We start from the raw sequence: 23,235 nt of genomic DNA, 5'->3' as shown, positions 1-23,235 counted from the left end.
TCCAAATCAAATTCTTTAACCCAAACCTAACTCACTTAATGCAAATTCTTTCACAGAATTATACGCCGAGCCATGAACCAGCGACCCACCGACCCATTTTACTCTTCTTTCTGTCACCCGTCTCACACACACAAACACACATTGTCTCCGTTACATAACTTGTTAAAGCGAAGAGGCTTTCCCTCTCCGTCGTGAGAGCAGCACACAGACACTGATTTCTCACTATTGACTGTTTTTTGTTATACTCCTCCATTTTGTGTCTTTGTCACTCGCCGTGTCTGTTTGGAAACTGCCATTTGATTGCTATTTGGCAGCAGCAGTGTTCTTGTCAGATGCTTATTAAGACCAGCCATCCTGCTCTTACTTGGCAAATTCCCCAAGCACCTTTAAAATGCTCTTACCTGAGGCTCCTTTTAAGGTTTTACTGGTTTCACTGCATTGAAAGCATCTTTGGGAGATTGGATTTTAGACCCTTAAAAAGAGACGGTAATGATGAAAAGAAGTAAAAGATGTCACCTTTGTTGTTGAGCCCGTGATTCTCCAGGCAAGAAACCTTTTAATGCCTCTTTTACATAAATACTGTACTACTTCTTCGGCTCTGCTAAATCTTCTTTCCATTTTCATGTGTCATTATTCTTAATCCTCAACTGATAATCAGCCAGGCTGCTGAAATTACAACTGCAGTCCCAGATGAATGATGAAAAGCGGTACAATCAACCCAAATCTGATATGTTGAGATACAAATAGCTTTTACAAAACATACGTTGGATGTTTTGGCCTGATTGCATTTGGAAGCCCTAATGCAGAGGAGGTTAAGATAAAGCATTAGATTAGTGAAGGAAGAGTCAACACACTGAACCTACGTCCAGTCTGAAAGTTTTCTATTGTGCATTTTTTTTCTTTGGGTTTCGGAGCAAACTCGACTGGTGGCTCAGTCGGAAGAATGATCCTCCATGAACCGCAGGGTTAATGGTTCCTGATCCTTCTGGCCAAGACCCTAAATCCCACCTTTCCCCTGCTTTGTGTTCCTTACATTTAAGTCAAACTGCTAAATGACAAAATATAACAAGAATTTCTCCTTTTTATATTGGCCACACCCTTACGTATTATATTACTGTGTTACTATTACAACATTACCCCGACTCTGCAGACGACAGCTTTGTAAATTTACTTATTTGCGGCCTAGGAAAGCTTAGTTGAATGGACGAGATATCTGTCTGTTGGTTTTTATCCACCACTTTCCTTCAGGGGGTGGTATCTCAGATTTTTAGATGTGTGACTATCTTTTAAATACTTGCTTAAAGTTTCCCTGTCTTTGGAAAGTGTTAGTGCCTCTTACTGGTGGTTTCCAATAATGAGTTGGACATTTGGGTGTAGAGTTCCCTGGGTTGAATTAATATCTTCAGGTCTCCAGTCTGTCTTAGAGACAACACAGAAAGACATACACGGCAGACAACTGTTCACAACTACGACAGTCACTGATTAACCTAACGAGGAAATGATGCAAACTCCACACAAAAAGGCTGCAGGCAGTAAGTAGATTTGAACCAGCGACCTTCTAGCTGTGATGCTGCAGTGCTAACCACTCCCCCATCATGCTGCAGTAAAACAACAGAATTTTCTTTTTATTACATGAAGTAACAAGTTGTAGTCAAGACCGCATTGGAAAAAGAGCCAATGTGGTCAAAATCAGAATGCAAACAATTTACATCTACACCATTTATGTTGCTCACTTCTGAAACTATGACATGAGGGTCTCTGGTGAAGTGTAATATCAGCTGCTGTGTGTGGAAATATTAACTTTGTTGCAAGCCTGCTTTCTCTCATGTTCACTCCACTTCTATCACTTCCTTTTTCTTAAATGTATCTTTGCCGAAGTAAAAAGAATTTAGTTCTGAACCAGTGTTGAGGGAAATTTAGAGATCTGAGCTCCAAAATGCCAAATGAAAGAGTCCTTGAACGCTTAAAGCTCAAAGCTTACAGCTAGTGGAGTTTGTTTTGCGTCATAAATGTGTCAGACCTGTTATTAAATAACATCTGAGGCTAAAATTAGATGAGCACATCAGATAACAGAAATGCATTGCCATAGAAACAACACTGCCAACACTGAAAAAGAAAAAAAAAAAAACCTGCCCAAAACAAAAAAAACCAATAGATACTAAAAAACATTTTTTTTGAAAACACATTCAATACCTGTTGGCGCCTAGAGCGATGTCCTGATGTCTGTTTTTGTTGTGTGGTAATGATCAAGACCCATATGAGGATGATCTGAAAAATATATTACAAAATCTCACTTTTCCCTGTTTTAGTTGGGAAAACGGACATTTTCGCTGTTACGTGTTTTTTTTTGTTTGTCCCTTTAAATAATAGATAATCATCACACGCAATGCAGCAGTTGTGTTTGCTTAAGTCTAGTTTTAGTCTAATCTACAAAGTTTGTTTATATATATATATAAATAAAAATTTGTTTGGTAATACAGGCAGTAAGATTTCAGTGTAACTCTAAACAAGGAGATAATAATAATAAACTGCCTTTTTAATATCTACAGTGGTTCACACTGTAAAGGATCCAGTGCATTTGTCTTATCTATCTCCCCAGCAGACATTATACTTTAATTGAAATTATATGACAACGAAAATTAATATCATATAAAAACAGTGTTCTAAATAGTTTGTAGGAGTGAAACAAAAACAAAACATTGGCATTAACATGCAAAAGATGGGAACACAAACCACTTTAACGGAAGCCACAGTATTTATCTGTGCATCTTTGAAAGGGGAAGACAGATGCAATTATGATACACTACTGTTTGTGTCTGTAATAACACTTTAAAAATTGTGATACTCATCTCTAAAGGTGTTTTTTGATATAATAATTGAATTGTTGTTGCTGGCACATTGATCTGCTCATGTAAATACTGTGTGTCAACATTCATCAAGTTATTGTGCACTTTTGTACAGTAGGTTTTTTTTAAAAATGAGATTTTTCTTCACACATATTTGTTCTGCATCCATTGTGCATTAACGCCGGTATTTATTTGAGTGACACAATGGAGCTAAGTTAGAATTATCTGCAGCAAGAAAAAGGTCAGTAAAAGTATTTCCTACTTCTGACATTGAAAACAAGAGCATAACTTTTTTGTTTTTCTTTATGTAGTTTTTGAAACCTGAGCATAAAGAAAAGTAGAACTTGTTTAATAGCTGCATCTGTAAATCAGTTCTTTGTCGGGGTGACGTGTCTAGACAGGGTGAAGTCTGCATTGCAGGACCACACAGCTTCTTTGTCTCTGCAGCACCCTGTCTGTTCTCATGCCTGCATACTTATCTAAAATGTCCCACTTTCTTTTCTCTCGCTTTCTGAACTGATGCTGCATTCAGGCTCCTTCCCTGAGAGAAGCTTTTACTTAGAGGGAACCAACTAACTGAGAGACATTAGAGGTCCTGAGTCTTTACTAGAGTGTGAGAGTATGATCATCTGTACATTTAGAACGTCTGCATACTTTTTTAAGTAACTTACATCATAAATAGCAGCTTCGAGAACCCAAATCAATGCTTTTTAGTTTTATAGTCAGTCGTTTCTGCAGTCAATAATACCTGATACTTCACGTATCTCATCTCTGCTGTGGAGCCATTCAGCACCTGGAGCAGGATTGTCTGGATGTGTTGGCAGTAGGTGATACTGATAGGTGCGATGACAGAGAGGAAGTTATTACTTTCAGTCTGTTGATATTGGCCCTGCTTCAGAAGGTGCTTGTGACTCACCAATATAGATGCCATATTCAGGAGATTGGAGTTAAAGCTGTGTAAGAGCTTTTCAAAGGAAGGTCTGCAGAAATAATCCTAACATCTGACTTGAATTTTGTTTCTTCAAAAATCGCATTAGACAAAAGATCAAAATGCTTCCTAATTTACTTCAAAAATAGAATTTAAAACCGCTTGATGCTTTACTGAGCTGGCTCCTAAAAAAGGTGAAAAAAAAAAAAAAATCTAATCATAGTCTAAATCATTAGTAATCGACATGTTCACTTGTCACAATTCAAAGCACAGATCCTACATTTTGAAAACTTGAGACTGAAATTAAACAGGCTGTAACCAGGCTATGGAAAAATACTTCATTAAAACATGCCTGCATTTATGATTATATAAACACATTTTTTTTTTTTTAAAGATTTGCCTTCTGTATTTGGATTTTCGAATTATCCTATAAATACTTTTTTAAATTAAAATCCAGTCCAAGTGCAGTTCTTGCATTATTTTACAATTGTCCTTTTTATTTAATCGTTTTTGTTGTAAATTACAGTAACTATTCAAACTTTCCTCATTTTCAGATCTTATCCAGATGTCATCATATAGTTTATGAGTCTGCTTTCTACGGTGGCCCCGAAACTCAAAACACATGCAAAAAGGCAAAACATTACTAAATGTACAAAAATAACTCATAGTTGCTCTCTGAGCCATTTCCGTTGTGTTGTGGCTTTTCGCAGCACGTTTTCTTAATGCTGTGCCTGTGTTGTCAAATTGGTGACGTTGTCTATTTTCATGTGCTTTCTCAAAGTGCAGTGCTTTGAGCTGTCACCATAGATTTGCCCTCGTAATGCCTCCAAACTTTTCTCAGAGTTATTCCTAATCACAGAAAGAAAGAAATTGCTTTGGTGGTTTTAACACCTCTTTCCTTTCTATTACCACCATGTGATTCACAATTTTATCTGTTCTTCTCACCTGGCAACACGCAGCTCCTCACCTGCAGAGTCCTGCTCTTCTTCGATAACTATCTTGGTACGGATGGATAACTTTAAGGTGCCGACCACTGTGCCAGCCAGACGACAACCAGATAGCATCAGTATCTTTATTGTTCTTGTAATCCTGGCTCGTTTGGGGCGACCCTGCTGCAGTTTGTACTGTGTGTGGGAGGAGTGGAGTTCAGGTGTTTGTCTGAAACAACTATTGAGAAGTTTGCGACTAAAAGACAAAGAGAGGCTATTGAAAAATTAAACCAAAAGGACTTAGTTTGCTTAGTTTTCAATAGATAAATTTCCACAAATGTTACCACCCAGCTCTAGTAATTATACATGAGTCATTGTCATTAAAGTAATTTAAGGGGCTTTTTGTGTAAATAGTTTTTTAGGAATTAATCTTGTCCTCCTCTGTTTGTTCTGACTCTGAAGAAAGCGTTCACATGCTTTGAATTCCTCAGAAGTTTTCTTTTAAGAACGGAAGGGTTTTTCTGAATAAATGTGTATCGCCTTGGAAATTCTGTTTTGCTCTATTAATTTCACAAGTACATGCATAATGATTCATTAGCTGTCTGGGCTTCTGTCCTCAGTGACTACGTGCACTGAATTGGATTTGGTTTCACCTTAATCTCTGAATTATGTCGGAAGCATGGGTCACAAATTTTAACTGTAAAGTGACAGAAGACACAGCCTTCTGAATTTTCCTTTGCTGTGTGTGACTGACGGTGTGATAGAGGCTGGAGTACACACACACACTGTAGCTCAAACTGAATGGACTGGGAAATATGAAATGCTAAGGAACTTCTGCAAGTTACTATAGAGAGTTTGAGTTTTACTATGACTTTGATCAGACTTGCATTTAAAAATGAGGCAGCATCCCTGCGTGTACTGTATCTCCACTTCCATTCAGTCTCTCAGTCCACTACCCCTGTGTCTGCAGCCTCTTATTGTGCCCATGTGCACTTGCAAAAAGCTAATTATGAACCTAGTTGCAAATTTAGATGACAGAGAAACTAGTTAGAAAATCAAGTTTCTCATATTCCGAACCATAATGGTGAACAACAGATTTCCTGTTTACATGAAAGGGTAAAAAGCAGCCAGCTGTAACCGGCTAGACCAATAACAGAATACAGCATCGTAGCTTTTACACATGAGACCTACTGTTGTCTTTTCTGGGAGGACAGTCTCAAAGAAATGTCTCTGACTTTACCAAGCACTTCATGGTGGTGAATCACCAAAATAAGTGTTAACAAGTGTGACCCTGATGGTGGCGTGGTGTAAAATGTAAAGCCCTACTTGTGTGTGTCCGCCCTACAGAGTGCAGTCCTGAGTGCCAGCGCTGCACCGCAGACCTCCAGATGGGCGTCGGCAGCATTTGTCTGTGGTGTAAAGTGCCGAGGACCTGGCTGCTAGGGGATCACTGCATCTCCCACTGTCCTCAGAGCCACTACGCCTGGCACGGAGCCTGCTTCAGTAAGGACTTTTATTCACCTGCCTTTATACAGCATATAGCAGTGTCAGAGGTCAGGCAGCCAGTAGCTGCCCTGAATGTCAACTGTGTTTTTAAAAAAAAGAAGAAAAACAAAGTTAAAATTCTATGAGAGTTTGTATATTTTATTCATCAGTCTTTTTTTTTCTTTTTTTTTTTTTTTAAACTGAGGTCATTTACTGAGCTGGAAGGAATTTTTTCGTGACCTTCTTAGCCTCCACTAACCTGACAGCAACAAGAAGAATACAACTTGAATTCAACTCTAATATTGAGAGACATATTCTGCTTTATAAATACATCAGTCTGAAGGATATTTCCAGAGGTTTATCCTTTGTATTTTGCAGTGGAATTGATTTCAGGGCATGTGGTCACAGACTGGAAAGCTACTTAAGAACATACACTCCAGGATTCTGTTATGATGCCCAGTAGTTCACCGAATTCTCAAATTTACTCCCAGCTTACTGTTGATGTTTGAAGCTTAGTTAAAAACTTTGAAGCGATTCAACGTGCTGAATCTGTGCTGGGAGAAGATTTGAAGATTTGAAGAGAACAGTGTAAATGAATAAACAGTTACTCTGCACTTTAGCTGGCTAAGGGGGTTGGAAACAGCTAAGTAAGCATAAATCAAAATGATAAATAAAAACTATTATCACAGGGCAAATGTGGGTCAGCAGCTAGAGGAGTCGTCCACCAAACACGATGGTTTGATCCCCGGCTCTTTCTATCACAAGTTGAAGTGTCCTTGCACAAGACCATGAATCCCCAACTTATGTGTGTGAGCGTGTGCATGATCGGCTATATTATCTATTTTGTGATGACTCTAGTTATGTGTGGTCAACCACATCTAGATGCTCATTCTTATCCTGTTCCTAATTCACTCATTATCAGTTTCAGCCCCTTCCCTCACTATCCTAATCACCTTTCCCTTTTACAAAATGTGCATCACCATCATTATCATCATCATCAACATACTCTTTTCCATCTCATTTTCATCATTACCAAGAATCAGTGTCATCTTCAACATGATCATTGTGATCCCTGTCCAAATCATATTTCTCATCAGTATCATCAGCTTCCTCTATCTCGTGGTTATTACATTGTCATGCCCCTCATGAACCTGATTCTCCTCTAGTTCCCATTGTCAGTTATATGATCATGATTTGAACGCTTATTATAATGTCGTTCTTATTATTCCCATGGTCATGATTCTCTTTTTCATTATCATCTGAATAGTTCTGCCAGGGGAGAATTTCACTATTTTATTTTTAATCAAGATGGGTCTTTATATTTTATTGTAGGTAATTGTTTATGGACTGTAGATTTTCAACCCAGTAAAGTGAAGCCAAAGGTGAAGCGGTCTGGATACTTCCCACACTGACTGTTTGATCCACATTCCTGTAATCATCCTGCTCTCCAACACAGTCATCATCTTCTTCATCTCCCTTCTCATTACACCAGCATCCTTATCATCATCTTCTATCATCACCTTGCTCTTTATAATCATTACTCTTATCATTATTTTTACTCCTACTAACATCACCATACTCATCGTTTACCTCAATATTATCCTCCTCATTCTCTCGATCGTCTGCTGATCAGTGTTTTGCTTTTAATCATCATCATCATTATCCTCTTCATCATCATCTTTTTCACCACCATGCTTATCTTGGTCATTATATCATATCAAGTGTAAACACCCTACTAATCATCAAAATCAATGTCATTCTCATTTTCATCAGCACAGCTAAAGCTCCTCTTTAGTTATATATAAGTTATTAGTTCTAATTGTTCTCAACCTTCCTGGTCTTGACCTCAGTCATCCTCATCATCATCTTTCATACCATCATCCTCAACTTTCTGTGGTTCAGCAGTAGAACTTTGCTCCACACTAGGCTGCTGTAAATATGCACACAGATTGAAATTCGATGTGTGAACAGGATGTTTCAGGCTAAAAGAGCAAAACCTCACGAGTCTCATTTAGGTGATGCCCACACACACACACACACACACACACACACACACACACACACACACACACACACACACACACACACACACACACACACACACACACACACACACACACAGACACAGACACACACACACACAGACACAAAGCAGGAGAGATCCCTAATAGACAGCAAAATATATATTCATAACTTCACAAATTGCATGCATAATGTCTTTAAGTAACAACTGTGTTCTGGTGTTGATTCAGACAAATGATGAATTTTGTGATATTTATTATTGTGATGCTGAATAATGTGCAAGGTTGGATACGAGTATCACATAGTAGGGAGATGTGGAGAGCACTCTGTGAGTGATTATGCCCTCCATTACTGAGCATTATGAATATGTAGTTTTTAATCTGAATTTTGCATGATTTTTTTTTAATCAAAGACTTGATATTTCAGCAGCTGTTATTTCAGATCCATCTTTACCAACCTTTGGACCTTTGACCCCTACTTTATATTTACTGTCCATAATTGAATTCCTACTCTTTTCTGTATACGTGATATCTGTTACATATGTATCCAATACTCTGCCTGAGGATTCTTTTTTTTATACATTTTTTATTGTACAAGGGTTTTTCTTATCTGACTTGAGGGTCTAATGACAGAAGGTGATTTGGGGCTGTTGCCTTGATATAGTTTGATTGTGTTTAAGCAGCACGTTTTTGTGTTTAGATTGTTATTTTGTCGCTGATGCTGAATCAAGGTTAGCGTTATCCCACAAATGTCTTTGTTGTCCTTATGCTAATATGCTGTTTCTGTTCTATGAAATTATGTTTGTCCAGGATGCCATCCATCATGTGAGTCTTGCAGTGGAGCAGGACCTCTTTCCTGCACTTCCTGCCATGCCAATAGTGTCCTGGTACCTTCAGGGCTCTGTGCTCCCAAATGCCCCCTTGGTTACTTTGATAATGGTGACCGGATTTGTCAGGGTGAGTTTATTGATTTGTTTTTTAACCAAGTAGAGATTCCTCTGAAGTTAAGGATCTGTTTTTCAAAGGTGACCTGGCCAAGAAAGTTGGAACAAAATACAAAGACGCACAAAGTGGTGGACAAAGTTTAAAAACAATGCTGTAGACAGTGCAGTGGTTCTGTAGTAAATACCCGCTACCTACTTGGTTTTCCTGGACCTTTACCTGTATATATTTGATTTGCAGTATTTTCAGCTGTTTCACATGCGATTAAAGCAGCAGCTCTGTATTATGTATTTTATTGTACATTGCCTTAGTATTCATACTTGGTATTCAAAAAAATTATTCACAAGTTTTGCCACAGCTTTAGCAATTAAAATTGACTAGAATAGTTTATGCCACTGCCTGGGCTGCAGAGTCCTGTATATCTTCCTTTTATAAAAGTTAAGTGACATTTTCTAATGATTTTCTTGTGAAGTCGTTAATGAGCACCTTCTGACATTTTTCAAAAATGCTATAAACTTCTTTACCCGAAATTAGGAATGTGTTCCTTTTCAAGTACGCAGCTTTCCACCAGTATTCCTGTAAAATAAGTACTTTTGTGGTACTCTTAAAACCTCCTTTTTGCGTAATACCGAGTCCTGCATCTGAAAATACTGCTGCTGCATCATTTTTTAAAAACTACAGCATGGTTTAATGAGGTAGAGGGAAACGTTTCAGAAATCACAATGACAAATATAAATTTTGTAGAGCCGACAATAAAACATAGTGTACATTCTCTCGCTGACCTCCACATTGACCTTTCTGTTTTCGGCAGCGTGTGACAGCCAGTGCCTGACATGTGACATGGCAGGAGTCTGTACGTCCTGCCGCGACCCGGCCAAGGTGCTGCTGTTTGGAGAATGCCAGTATGACAGCTGTGCCCATCAGTACTACCTCAATACCACAACGCGCGCCTGCAGAGGTACATCACCATTCCCATGACAACCCAGCACACGCTGCAGTAGAATAGCGAGGATGAGGGGAAACACTGGATTAATAAAAAAGATATGTGGCCCACCCTTTAGGATATTCATAAATTACTCTCCATCCATATTGCATGTACTGCAGTGTGCTACACTGAGTTTAAGGGGTCCATCAATCATGTAATAAACCATGGGACCAGATATGCAAATCATAAAAGCTGTGTGTGTGTTTTAACTCAGTGTTACATCTTTCACTGCGGAGAGAAGTTGAAAAATGAACCTCGGAGGATCCGTGCGCTGGCTGAATAACTTGTCCTTTTTTTCATTCTACAAACAATTACTCTGTTCATATATTTAATTACCGCCTAACCAGTTTGGACCAAATCCTGTCAGGCTAAATTGGACTTAGTTCTATTGCTAAATCACAAAGAAGATGTTTGGAAATGTATTTAGCCTCCATTTTCCTCCTCCATTTGGGCTTATCTCAAACCAGATAGGTTTTTTAGCTCAGGTTGTAAAGTGCCAGGCTGTTGTCGCCCAGGCTTATCTACCCAGATACCAGCTTTCATTCACAAATAGCCATTTCACAGTAAGCTTGCTTTTCACAAACATCATGTCATAGACTTCCCTTTATCAAAAATATGGTTCTATGAAATGAGATTATTCTAGGTACGATGACCCGAAGGGAAATGACCCTTGAGGTGGTTGAACCACTTTCCAGTCCTTTTACAGGATTAACAGACAAGCTAATTGCTAGTGGCTAAATACATTGTTCGATTTCCCGTGAGACAGCAACCGCCCCACCTTCACTGCTGGTTTTAGCAGTACAGCTTGTGATGCTGTGTTTATCCCCCCAGCTAGCCACTACTGCTACCTGGATAATCCCCCAAACCTTGCATGAACCCACAGCATTAGAAAGCAGCATTTGTAGCACTTATCTGAAAACTAAAAGGGCTTTGAGGAGCCTCTGGGTGTTTTCTGTTCGCAGCCACAAGGGAACTGTTAAAGTTCCCCGAGAGATTCTCTTAAAAAAACCCAGCTGCATTTTTACTGAAGATCTCCATGCAATTCAGTTTATTAGCAATCTTTTTCGAGAGAGGAATCTCTGGTTTATCTGTTGGGTCCCATTGGATCAGAAGAAAGACCAAGTGGAAGCCCCCATATTTGTGTCCCTAGAACAGGTGGCTAAATATCTTCTTTTCCTTTCAGCTGTTCCCTTTCAGGGGTCTCCACAGCGAATCATGTGTCTCCATCTAACCCTGTCCTCTGCATCCTCTTCTCTCACACCAACTAACTTCATGTCCTCTCTCACTACATCCATCCTACGTACACACATTCCTCTTCTCCTGATAGTTTTGTTTTACTCTCCATTTGAGAACATTTGTAGATGAATGGTCCAAATAGTGCTGGGTGATATAAATATAACATGTGAAGCCACAGGTATAAAAGTGCAGCCCTTCTCTCAGAACATTGATCCAGTTGCAAATGTTCTGGTTCAGTGCTTATTGTTTTTGTTTGCAGTGGAACAACACATAAAAAAACACAGAGATAAAAGTCAAACTTGATTGAAAATTCACACTGAACTCAAAAATGGGCAATACCGTAATCACACTTGGAACCAGTTGAAATGGAGAAAGGTTGACTCAACCTTTGTGTTGTGTGTCACACCGAGCATGGAGAAAAGAAAGAAGTGGAAAGAGGCATCTGTGGATTTATGAGAAAAAATTGTGAAAAAACATGGATAATCTTAATGTTCCTTTGTCCACTGTGCGCAATATCATCAAGAGGTTTCCAGCCCATGGTACTGGAGCTAACCTCCCTGGACATGAACAGAAGAGCAGAATTAATGAAGAATTACAATGAAGGATTGTTGGAATGGTGGAGAAGAACCCAGATTAACTTCCAAACAAATTCAGGCTGATCTGCATCTGAATGACAAGGGGACGCTATGGTAGGAGACCCAGGAGGACACCATTGCTGACACAAAGGCATAAAAAAAAAGGAAGACTGGAGTTTGCTAAAATTTATGTGACAAAACCACAATCCTTCTGGGAGAACGTACTGTGGACAGATGAGACAAAACCACAGCTTTTTGATGAAGGGCATCATGGCTGTTTCCAGAAAGAGAAATGAGGTCTTCAAAGAAAAGGACATCTTCATATACATCATTCATGGTTACAGGAGGCGATTTATTTTTAATTTATTTATGTATTTATTTATTATTTATTTTCATTTTTTCTCTCCAAAGGGACTGTTACCAAATATTAAGTTTAGGGTGCCAATATTTTATTTTATTCCAGTGTATTTGAGTTCTTTGTGAATTTGTATCAAGTTTGACTTGTCTTCTCTTTTTTTTTTTTTGTGTCGTTCCAGTGAAAACAAAAAACAATAAGCACATGAAGACCAGAACATTTGCAACTGCAACAATTTTCTGAGAAGCGTTGCATTTTCAAACAGAATTGCAAGGGTGCCGATGTTTTTGGCCATGACTGTATATGACACACTTTTATGCTTTTTAAACAGTGTAAATTACAGTTCTAAAGACATTTACTGTGGTCAATATGCTGAGTCCAGTTTTATAGTTTCGACTTCTGATAATTGCAAGTTGACTTTAGGGCCCAGTATCATATGAATCAATTTGATTTTCTTTACAAAGTCTCGAAGGGCTGCAGAGGGTTGCAGACACCTTGATTATTCAGTTATATTTGGTTTACAGTATATTTGAGCTTCATATAGTTTCCTCACGGTTTAAAATCTCAGTAATTGCTGAGAAAACCATCTCTGTTAAATCTGTGCCCTACTGAATTTTTAATACAAAATGTTTTATTGGTCCCAATTATGTTTAATTGTCTTTCTTGCTGATATTAATGTAGCACAGTACCAATACAACAGATGTGCAGGTGATAAGAGAGAAGGGGGGAAAAAAAACATTAAATGGATTTAGAATAAATCCCCTGCTGAAAAAGAGTTTACGAATTTAATTTCCTCTGTCTCTGTTCCTCTCTGTCTGTCCTGCTCTCACCTTTAAATTCCCCTCACTTTCAATCCCAATACCCCTTTTTAAACTAACGCACACCCTCTCGGTTTCCAGAGTGCGACTGGAGCTGTAATGCCTGTAAAGGCCCTCTGCGGACAGACTGCCTGCAGTGCATGGAGGGATATGTGTTGCAGGACGGCGTGTGCACCCAGGGCTGCTCTCCTGGCTTCTATCAGGATGGTGACAGATGTCTGGGTCAGTAAAAAGCAGATACACTCACCATGTGTTTATCCTTCCAAACATCCTTAATGTAATGACAATACTATTAACACATTTACCGTATGCTAAAATATCAAATGATGTACACTGCAGAAAACTAGTCCTACTGGGGTCACGTCGATTTTGATTTATGCCCGTGTTGAATGCTGCTGGTTTGTTTCCTTCTGCCAGGCTGCGATGAGCACTGTTTGAAGTGTCACGGTCCCGGACAGTGCGAGCAATGCCAGCCTCCCTTCAGCACCCTGCTTGGTCACTGTGTGCTCGAGTGCGGCAGGAACTACTTCCTGGACACGCTGTCCCAACTCTGCAAACGTAACACTTTACATTTTGTTCCAGTTTATTAAGTCGTGCACATGACTTTCTAATGTGGTATCTGTGCAATTAAAGTAACAAAGCTTCGTATTGTGTTAGACTGTGGAGACATTTCTTTAGAATCTCTTTCATCTTCTTTAGCTTGCTCATCCGACTGCGTGCTGTGTGATGGGGTTGGACACTGTCGAGTTTGCCGTGACCAAACCTACCTCATGGAAGGATATTGCACCCCTGACTGTGGACACGGATTCTACGCCGACCAGAAGACCAAGACGTGTCATGGTAATAATATAATATCAGCTTTTCATGTGTAAAATGGAAAAACGGTGAGTGTCCCTTAGAACAAAATAACCACAATTACAAATAATAGCTTGATAGAGTTACGCTGACTCCTCATTAAACCGGTCATTAACGACCTTTCTGCCTTTTGAATGTGCCTGCTCTAACATTTCTCATCTTTCACACACTGACAAAGCCAGTTCGCATAAAATACGTTTTTTTTTTCTCAATTAACTCTCTGTTTTGAAAGTGTTCGTGTCATGACCACTTGCTGCGCATGTGACTGCAGGACAACACACAGATAAGACACTTGATATCAAACATCCCAATGAGGGTGGTGGTTTATTTTATCCATTGTATTTTAATTTCTTCCCATAAAGTCAAGGCAAGTCATTTCAAAGCAGCCTCATAAATATTTCAAATGACCCCAAGAACATGGAAACAAACCCACATGGCTGATCCATGTGACCAATTGCTAGGCAACAGGCTGGTTAACCAAGGGTGGGGAAGCTACATCCCAAAGCCTGGTGTGTGATTGAGCCAGAGAAGTTGAAATATTAATGTCAGTCCAAAGACCGAGCTTGCGCATAGGGTTCTTGCAGACCTATCAATTTAGCAGTTACTGCCATACAAACACACAGTCGATGTATTCACCTAATGCTTAGAGCTGCAAAGTGTCAATAATGTAACAAGGGCACTGGCTGAAAATCATACCGCGTTTCATGTTTTCTAACGACTGGTTTTATTCTGACAGATTTAGCCTCATCAAAGCTGTGTTCTGTGACACAGTCTTCCGCAGGTCAATGCCGCACAAATGTCAGGTAATCACTGTTCTCTCGAGTTTGACAAACTAATTAATGACCTGTCAATCACAGGCATGAGGCCACACCTGAGGGAGAGCTGCATTCAAGATTAGTCCGTCTGTGACAAAGTAATTCACAGGGTTTTAATTTGCACATCTGACCAGTGCACTGCTTCTTTACTCTGTGTTTACTGCCAAAAAACCAGCGTACGCTGATTTCATGCTCCCCTCCCTGTTCATTATGTCTAAAACGCAGCTCGAGGTCAGAGTGATTGCATCAGGGCATAAAGACTGACAAGCTGCTGGGGATTTCTTCTCAAAAATGTTGACTTTCAGTCTTCCAACGCTCTACTATGGTGATAATTCTACTGTTTGCCAATAGGGAATTTTAAAGCTCATACAGAACTTAAAGTCATTTAAGTCAAATTTGTACTGTTGTAATGTTCATTTGGAGTTGTGTTTCTGGCTGCCTGAATGTAAATCTGCTATTCGCTTTCCTGTTGTCCCCACGAGCTCCTGGCTTTGTGGAGCCAAAAGCAAATATACCATGTGACAAAAATGCAACACTTGAACGCCATCACAGTAACACTTGGCAGTAAGGGAAGTGTATTTCTGCTGTTTCTGTCATTTTTAAAGTCCACTTTTTCATATTTTTAGATGTTAGAATATTGGAAGAACAAAGTGCTAACTGGCTGACATTAGCAGTTTCCTGATCGTAATGTACTAATTGGTTCTCCTGAATAACACTTAAAAGAGCATTGTCGGCAGGCTCAGGTCATTAGATGAGTCTTGTACTTTATCTTTTCGGTTATAATGTTCAAACAGTGGATGTTAACCTGCAGGCACAGGCGCCCTAGGTTTCCAGGAGCAGACTATGGTTGTGAGATGATTTATAAAATGTGACAAAGCATAACTCGAATAGAGAAATATATTATCATGTGCACTTTGTGATAAATGCTTTCTTCTTGTGAAATAATGAACATTTTCAGCCTCTAGGCTTCAACTAATTCACAAGTTAATCAAGTGAAATAGCTTGGAGGGGGGAAAAAAAAATCCTCCTTTTTTTTTTGTTTTTCTTTTTTGCCAACCTAGAAAAAAAGTTTAGAAACTCTTGCTTTATATTATATGCTTATTCTCATTTGTGAGTTTTAATTCTATGGCTGAAAGTTTGAGACTGTGCCTGCTGATCTTTAAAAAGTCTCTTAACTAAGTCAGTTCCAATTAAAGCCAACTTCTAAAATGCCACAGCAAGACCGAGGTGTCGCACTCATATTTCACAGGGCATTTTTCCCACACGCTCCCACGATGTTTTTATTTAATAACCTCCCCCTGTCCTCTCCACCCACCCGCAGTCTGATCCAGCTTTAGAATTTTAATTAGATAAATGTAAGGGTTTAAAAAGCATTAAAATGTATTAATTGGAGTAATTAGAGTTCGGAAAGTGTTTTTTTTTTTTTTTTTAATGTTCTTTTTGTCACCAAAAACAAATCTATTTTCTATTTTGTCTGAGATATTTTCCTTCTTTCTTTTCCCATTTTGGAGTAAAGTTGTACTGGTTGTACTTCGTAGTCACTCCTTGCTTTAGTCTGTGTGTACTAAACCATTTCACCTGGGATTTTCAAGTTCAATTTAGTTTTGACAGTTGAACCACTGGCAATTCATTTCAGTTTTTCGTTCTTCTCCTGTCCTCCCTTATCCTCTCAGCGAACACCCACCCTCCTGCCCTCCAGGTCAACGGTTCTCTGCTCGTCCCCCTTGGCGGTTTCGCTCCACTGCCCCCAACCCTGCTTCATGTTAAGGACCCTGACAGCCCGTCTGAGCGTCTGATTTTCCAGCTCATCCGGGGCCCGAGCAACGGACGACTGGTTTTGCTCAGAGCACCAGAAGGCGAAGAGGAGGGAGGCCGAGAATTGACCAGGGACGACACCTTCACATGGGCAGAGCTGAGAACTGGCCGGGTCCGGTTCAGACATCAAAAGGACAAAGCCAGGTGAGTGGATCTGATGTCAATTGGTACAAGGGAGAAATAAAAAAAATAAAATGAGCTAAAACTGAGCTTGCTATGATGTACTGGAGTCTGGATCCACAATGATTGAATACAGTAATATAGGGATCACTCTGGAAATAAACTGCAAAGATGTTGTATTGTTCAAGAAAGTCAGTAAATCACTAAATGCAGAGCAAACAATTATATATACAGTATATAATAAGTAAAGTAAACCGATACTCAACAGTGATACAGTAAGTTGTTGGGCCACTACAAGCTTCCAGAACAGCTTCATTGCTATTTGGCAGAAAGTCTTTGGCACAAAGTGTGCGTACTGATTGTGTCTGAGGCTGATTTTAAACCCACAGTTTGTCTGCTCTGCTCCAAATCAATGGATTTATTCTTTGTGATCGGTCTGTACATCAGTGCAGAGATGTAGTTTCCCACATTGGCTCTTTGATTTATATTTTATCCTGGATGCAATGTTCATTTTCATTACTGTACCCGTAAAATGGAGATACATGATGTTTAAACATTGTAGTGAATGTGTACATAAGCCGATTCTGCCTTTTTTTTACTGTATTTGACCCTGGTCTAATTACCCAGAGTGTCCTCCAGAGCCAGGGATCAAAGAGGCCGCTAATATATAAATCAATGTGGGGCAGCTCCTTTAACATTTCCTCACTACAGCTGTTGCACTGTAGCTTTTTCCTGCAACTGTGTGAATCTGTTGTTTGGGGTTTGAGCCCTGTGTCCATTCTGCCAAATCAGAATCAACATATTAAATACATTAGTCAACCTGACTCACATGGCCTGGCCGAGAATGGCAGCATGCCAGTAAATCCGCCAAATATCACCCAGTACCCATTTCACCCATTAGATTAATGGAAACCGCACAGCGTAAAACACCGAAGATTAAATCTATCACAGCATACATATTACAGCCATATTTTTCTAATTACGTGGAGGTAGGCAATAATGGGTCCAAAGAGGGAGCCACAGATACCTGTTTCATTCCTTTTAAAAGTTGATGTATCCAACAGAAAATGACGTAGTGTCCAAATGCTCTTGAGCCAAAACATATGCCAACTGAAATATGGGACATTCACTGTGGATAAGATGAACAAAGCATAAAAGTGAAATGTGGTTGGGGTTTAGAGATGAACTCAGCTTGTGCCAGGACAAAAAGTGTCTATTTGGAGGGGGAGACATAAACCACTTTACTAATTAATTTCAGTGTGTTCAAATGAACAAAAGTTGTATTTTGGTTTTTAAAAACTGGTACTGGCTTACATTTATAAATCACTTTGGGTTCAGGTTGTAATCATATTTTCCCTGCAGTAAACAAGCTGCTCAGTCATTCAGTCTTCAGCTGCGTTTGGCTGTGTCCCAGCACCCGCCCCAGGGAGTTCTGGGTAATAAGCCTTGTCTTTGATGATGCTGACATGCCAAGGTGATAGGAGATGCTGGTGATAAAGAGTTTGGAAGCAGGTATGCTGTCGTGCATTTGTGTATGTGTTGCTTATTACTGTCCTCCACTCCTCCCAACAGCACGGAGGTGATTAGGTCTAATGACTACACACCATGCTGCCCTCACGGGACTCATTTTCCCAGAAACCTCTAGGGCTACCTGGGGCTTATTTCACTTTTGTGCTCTTGTTTAGTCTAGATGGGCATCAGATGGTGCACGAGTATAAACTTTAACCTCTGTAATTCAAGGTTGATTTGAACATGTCCACTCTCTCTTGCTCTTTCTCTGTGTAGGACTGGGGAGTTCACCTTGAGGGCCGCCGACCCACAGCTGTTTTCTCAACCAGAAACCGTTCAAGTTCAGGCTGTGTCGATGCAGGTATTGTAGAAAAGCATGCACTTTGTTTACAGGGAAAATAGTTTCCTGATACTGATCTGTTCTGTCAGTAAAAAGTTACTGTACAATTATCTAATGTCTGGAAATGTTTGGTGAAAGCTGCTTGTTCGCTCCTATCTAGTCGGTTCCTTAACGTTCAAGGTGGTTTTTGTGAACAACCTTCTGAGACGCACCAAATTTTGTGTACAGTGGAAAATAGGATTTCACGTGTGTGTTTCGCTGCAAAGATGAACATTCAGTTTTTAGTTTTTAACACCCTCTGTACTTTACACTTTTGATTTATAACATTTTAACACATTTTCCTCTTGGCTTGATTCTGGACATTTTACAGTTTCTCATCCTCTGGTAAAGTCAATATGTCATGGTTAAAAATGACACAGCCAAGTTTACTAGAGGAAAGACCTTCACTTTTTGAGAAACAGCATTTGGAATTTCACTTTCCTCTGCTTTAATAATTGATACTATTTTAGTAGCAGGCCTTAGCGATTATGAATATTTGCCTGTGGCCCTTAGACTGTTTAAAAAAAAAAAAGTGCTACATAATCGTAATTTTATTTTTTGCTCTTGGCTTATAGATGGATTTTGTATCTTTGTGGGCGTTTTGACACAAAAAAAACACAGCAGCATATATACACACACCACGTTCTTAAAAAGTACATTTAAAGACCACAGAGCTGCTACAGAAGCTGGACTTTACAACTGCCATGTCCGTTCGGCCTATACAAACACAATCAGTCATCAAATATCATCAACTACTAAACAATATAAAGCAATTGAGTGGCCTAAAATATATAATCTGAAAATTTGACATACACAAAACAATCAAAACATATAGATGCATCACTTTTCCACCACTGTGAGAAACAAGTGGCACACATGCATCTTTTAGATGTGTGATTGACTTTGCTGCTCCTACTGATCTGTATTCCTTTGTACTTTGAGACTGTGTCCGTGGAGTGACAGCAGGACTGCGATTGGCTAACGTCAGGCTGACACAGAGCTGTGACGGGTGTAGAACTGACCTCTGATTTTGGCACAAATCTTATAAATAACGAGCATAGTGGGATAAGAAGCTTACTCTTAGAGATTTGTTGATGGGCTGGTGACAGCTGCATTACTCTGCTCTGTTTATGTGAGAGATAATGTGAGAGAGTCAATACACAGCTGAAGATACAAAGTGACAGACGGTTTGATGAAGCGCTGCAGAACTGAAACCTGCATAACGAATTCAAATAATGATGGAATTACCTGGGTGGAAACTATCTCATTTGTCTTTTATTGGGATAAACAAAATCCCCAAAATTTGTCGCAGAGCATCACATCTCTTTTTAAGACATCTTTGATGAAGTTGAGGGTTTATCCTGATCCTGAATAAATATGAAGTAGAGTATTGAAAAAATAAATAAAATGTTAAATACTGAAATATTGGAAATGGATCGATTAAAAAAAACTGAAAGTTAGCGTTGGTCAGAGGGGATCCTCAATAAATGTGAAACTATGAGGAACAGTTGCTTTAAACACGATCCTTTTCACAGTTTAGTTAATATTCCAAACTGTTATATATTTCATGGTCTCTGTGTTGACAAATCCAATTTTCTAAGTGTTCGTGACTGCTTTCTTAAATTTGACCAGCCCCTGGATAAATTAGTGTTGCAGACCTGGGGCTCGGAGAGCTGCTTGCAGATGGTGATTGAGTACGTGGTTGCCTTTAGGCAGAATGCTCAATTACACCACTTGATTAGTCCAACTTTTTCTGACAATATGACCAGAAGAAACTACGAGTTTAGTTGATCTCAGTATCCAACCTTTACATACAAAAAATTTTTTTAACTTAAGATCTGTGCAATTTGTGTTCACGGATGATCACTGATGATGCACCAAGTGTTTGGGGTCTTATATCATTGGGGACCAAGTAGTGCACTACACCATAGATCACCCCTCTTGCTGCACCTCAGCCACCTCAGAAGATTAAAATGGAAACTTTCTTTATCATCATTGAGTACATATATATATATATATATATATATATATATATATATATATATATATATATATATATATATATATATATATATATATATATATATATATATATATATATATATATATATATATATATATATGTACACATACATGTTACAGTCAAATGCATCCTCTGCATTTAAATTATCATCCTCGGGGGAGTAGTGGGCACCACAGGTGGCACCTAGGGAGCTGGGTGTCTCAGATAATGACTCACCGAGTGCCTCAGCTGGGATTTGAAGTGGGAGACTTCTGCATCCCTGACTAATGTCCTACCCATTGAGCCACCAGGCTCATGTAGGCATATGTAATTTATTTTAATACGAGGGGCTGTTAAATTTTCCAAAATTATACATTGAAATTGTCTTTGTTCTTGTTCTTTGGATGACTTTTTCCAATTCTGCTCCTGTCAAAACCCAATAAATTTGCAGACATCCCTGCAACAACCTAACTCACTGCCCTGTTTTTTCAGTCTTTGAAGTTGTTGACTTCCAAAAATGCAGTCACAAGCATGTCCCCAACAAAAACGCATACACAGCCTAATCTCATGTGATGATGTGATTGCTTAATTTACCTTATGTCAAAGAGCTTTGCAAACATAAATTAAACATTCTGCGTTCCTCTTAACGCTAGTGTTAAAAATTCACCTTGTGTTTACTTTATAAATTAAAATCTTTGTGATACGTGTACAATTGAATTATGAAAAGTAAAGAAGGTTTTTTTTTTTTTGTTTGTTTTTTTTTTTTTCAGAAAATGTCAGACCTGTTATGACAGAAACAGAAACTTTTCAAACCACAGCTGACATGTACAGAACCCAGAATATGAATTTAAATATGACTGCATTTTTCTTTATTTCATTTTTAGAAACATGAAAATTCAAGCAGACACAAAACAAACTAATATGAATGCACACTACTGCACAGAGCGGACATAAAAAATCTACATTGTAGATTGGTCCTAAAAATGAAATCCACACTTGACCAAAGCTGTGCTCATGAGGCTCTCTCTGTAACTAAAAGCTGAAAAAAACGTTTGATTCCAATCCACATCAGGTCCCCAGTCAGCCAGCTTAGATTGTAATAGCTACAGGAATGAAAGATGTGAGCTGCAGATAACCTTTCCCTCCTCTGAAAGGAGCAGTTGCTACCTGCTGATCTACAGAGGTGGTCTCACACATACAAAGCACATAGTGCTTTTTGTAGCACTATGTGCTTTAAAGTGGCAAACTTTTTTCTTAACTTTGGTCATATTTGTGGCAATGAACTATTTTTTTTCTGTGGACTTTCTGCAGTGCCCTTAACTGTCAAACGATATGAAGACATCGAATAACTTTTCTTTTTTCATTTTGGTTGATGAAGATTAGAACGTGGTCTGTAAGTAAAACTAGTCCTGTGAAGTATATCATGAAATTCTACCTCAGTGCACAATATGCAGTGTGTACATAATACACTACACTGCGTCGGACGTAAAAACACACTAGAGGACAGTTGAAGATAAAAGACGTTATAAAGCAAAAGGCTTTACAGGAAGATGGGGTGAAGTCATGGAAACGTGTCCACTCTGCCCATCGTGCGTCTAAACACCATCAAGCACGAACTCAGCAGGGAAAAGAAAACAAAATAACAAAAAACAGCACAAAATGCTTTTTTTTTTTTACCTTGATGAAGTGCTGCAGAGCCCCGAGGGCTCCATGGGTGATGACAGCTCTCCTCATACATGAACCGCACTTCTCCTTTACCACTAAGGGGAGGATTAAAGGTTAGCCCTCCTACCTGTGTGCCTGTGTTTGTGTTTGTTTTGTCTGCCTCAGGGGGAGATTTTTGCCAGTTCCCTTTTGTGAGCCAGCACGTCTTGGCACGATTTAAAAGCAGCACACACCCACTTTCAACCCCTACAAATGCATTGACGACCTTTTGTTTTCCTCCTACCAGAAGCAGCAGTGACGACACAGGGTTTAAGAGGGCGCCCGAGGGCCGAGTCGCCTGTCTCTCAGAGATAATTCCCCTGACGCCCAAAAATGTGTCCCCAAAAAGTGCCCATAGAACACACACACACACACACACAGAACAGAGGGCAAGAGGCTGTGGATAATAGCAGGCTCCTTCTGTCTCTTAAGCTTTGTGATGTCACTTTGGAGTGTGTATGTATGGCTTTCTGCAAGTCGCTGTTCTCTCTAAGCTGGAGTGTTTCGTGCATCCCACTTGCTAAAGCTGCTGCTGTAAGAGAGCTGGAGCTCAGCCAGCAGTAGGAAGGCCAACAAATTGGACCTGAGCGCTGCATCAGACTGGGCATCTTTGAGCGCAGCACCTGACAACTAGTTTGAATTAGGGCCATAGCAGAGTGGCATCTCCACTGGGGCCGCCCATGCATCTCTACCTGCCCTTCTACGTTTGCCAAACTGTGCTGCTCCAAGTATTATCATATTTGGAGCATCACAGTCATATTACTGTAAATTGCATCAATGCTTTTCCGTTTCCCTGTTGCTTTCTGTTTCAGCTATTCAAACATACATGAATAAGTGGCAAATACAGATCTGAATAATACCAATGCTACCTGTGGAAACTAATTACATTACAGTTATATTAAGTGATGTTTTGATC

General features: G+C 39.4%; 1 protein-coding gene across 3 annotated transcripts in view; it reads left to right on the top strand.

Annotated features, from left to right (window-relative positions):
* Nucleotides 1-23,235, top strand: part of fras1 (Fraser extracellular matrix complex subunit 1) — a 219,048-nt gene that overhangs the window by 123,742 nt on the left and 72,071 nt on the right. For all 3 annotated transcript variants that reach the window (XM_067521433.1, XM_067521432.1, XM_067521430.1), the window contains exons 20-27: nt 6,051-6,206; nt 9,020-9,166; nt 9,963-10,109; nt 13,202-13,342; nt 13,538-13,678; nt 13,820-13,960; nt 16,464-16,749; nt 18,511-18,595. In XM_067521433.1, coding sequence (XP_067377534.1) covers nt 6,051-6,206; nt 9,020-9,166; nt 9,963-10,109; nt 13,202-13,342; nt 13,538-13,678; nt 13,820-13,960; nt 16,464-16,749; nt 18,511-18,595 — 1,244 coding nt within the window. The remainder of the gene's footprint in view (nt 1-6,050; nt 6,207-9,019; nt 9,167-9,962; nt 10,110-13,201; nt 13,343-13,537; nt 13,679-13,819; nt 13,961-16,463; nt 16,750-18,510; nt 18,596-23,235) is intronic.

The sequence above is a fragment of the Channa argus genome, chromosome 11 (assembly GCF_033026475.1).
Source record: "Channa argus isolate prfri chromosome 11, Channa argus male v1.0, whole genome shotgun sequence".
In the NCBI taxonomy this organism is placed as follows: domain Eukaryota; kingdom Metazoa; phylum Chordata; class Actinopteri; order Anabantiformes; family Channidae; genus Channa; species Channa argus.
The sequence above is the reverse complement of the archived record's forward strand: the minus strand, read 5'-3'. Positions and strand labels throughout refer to the sequence as shown.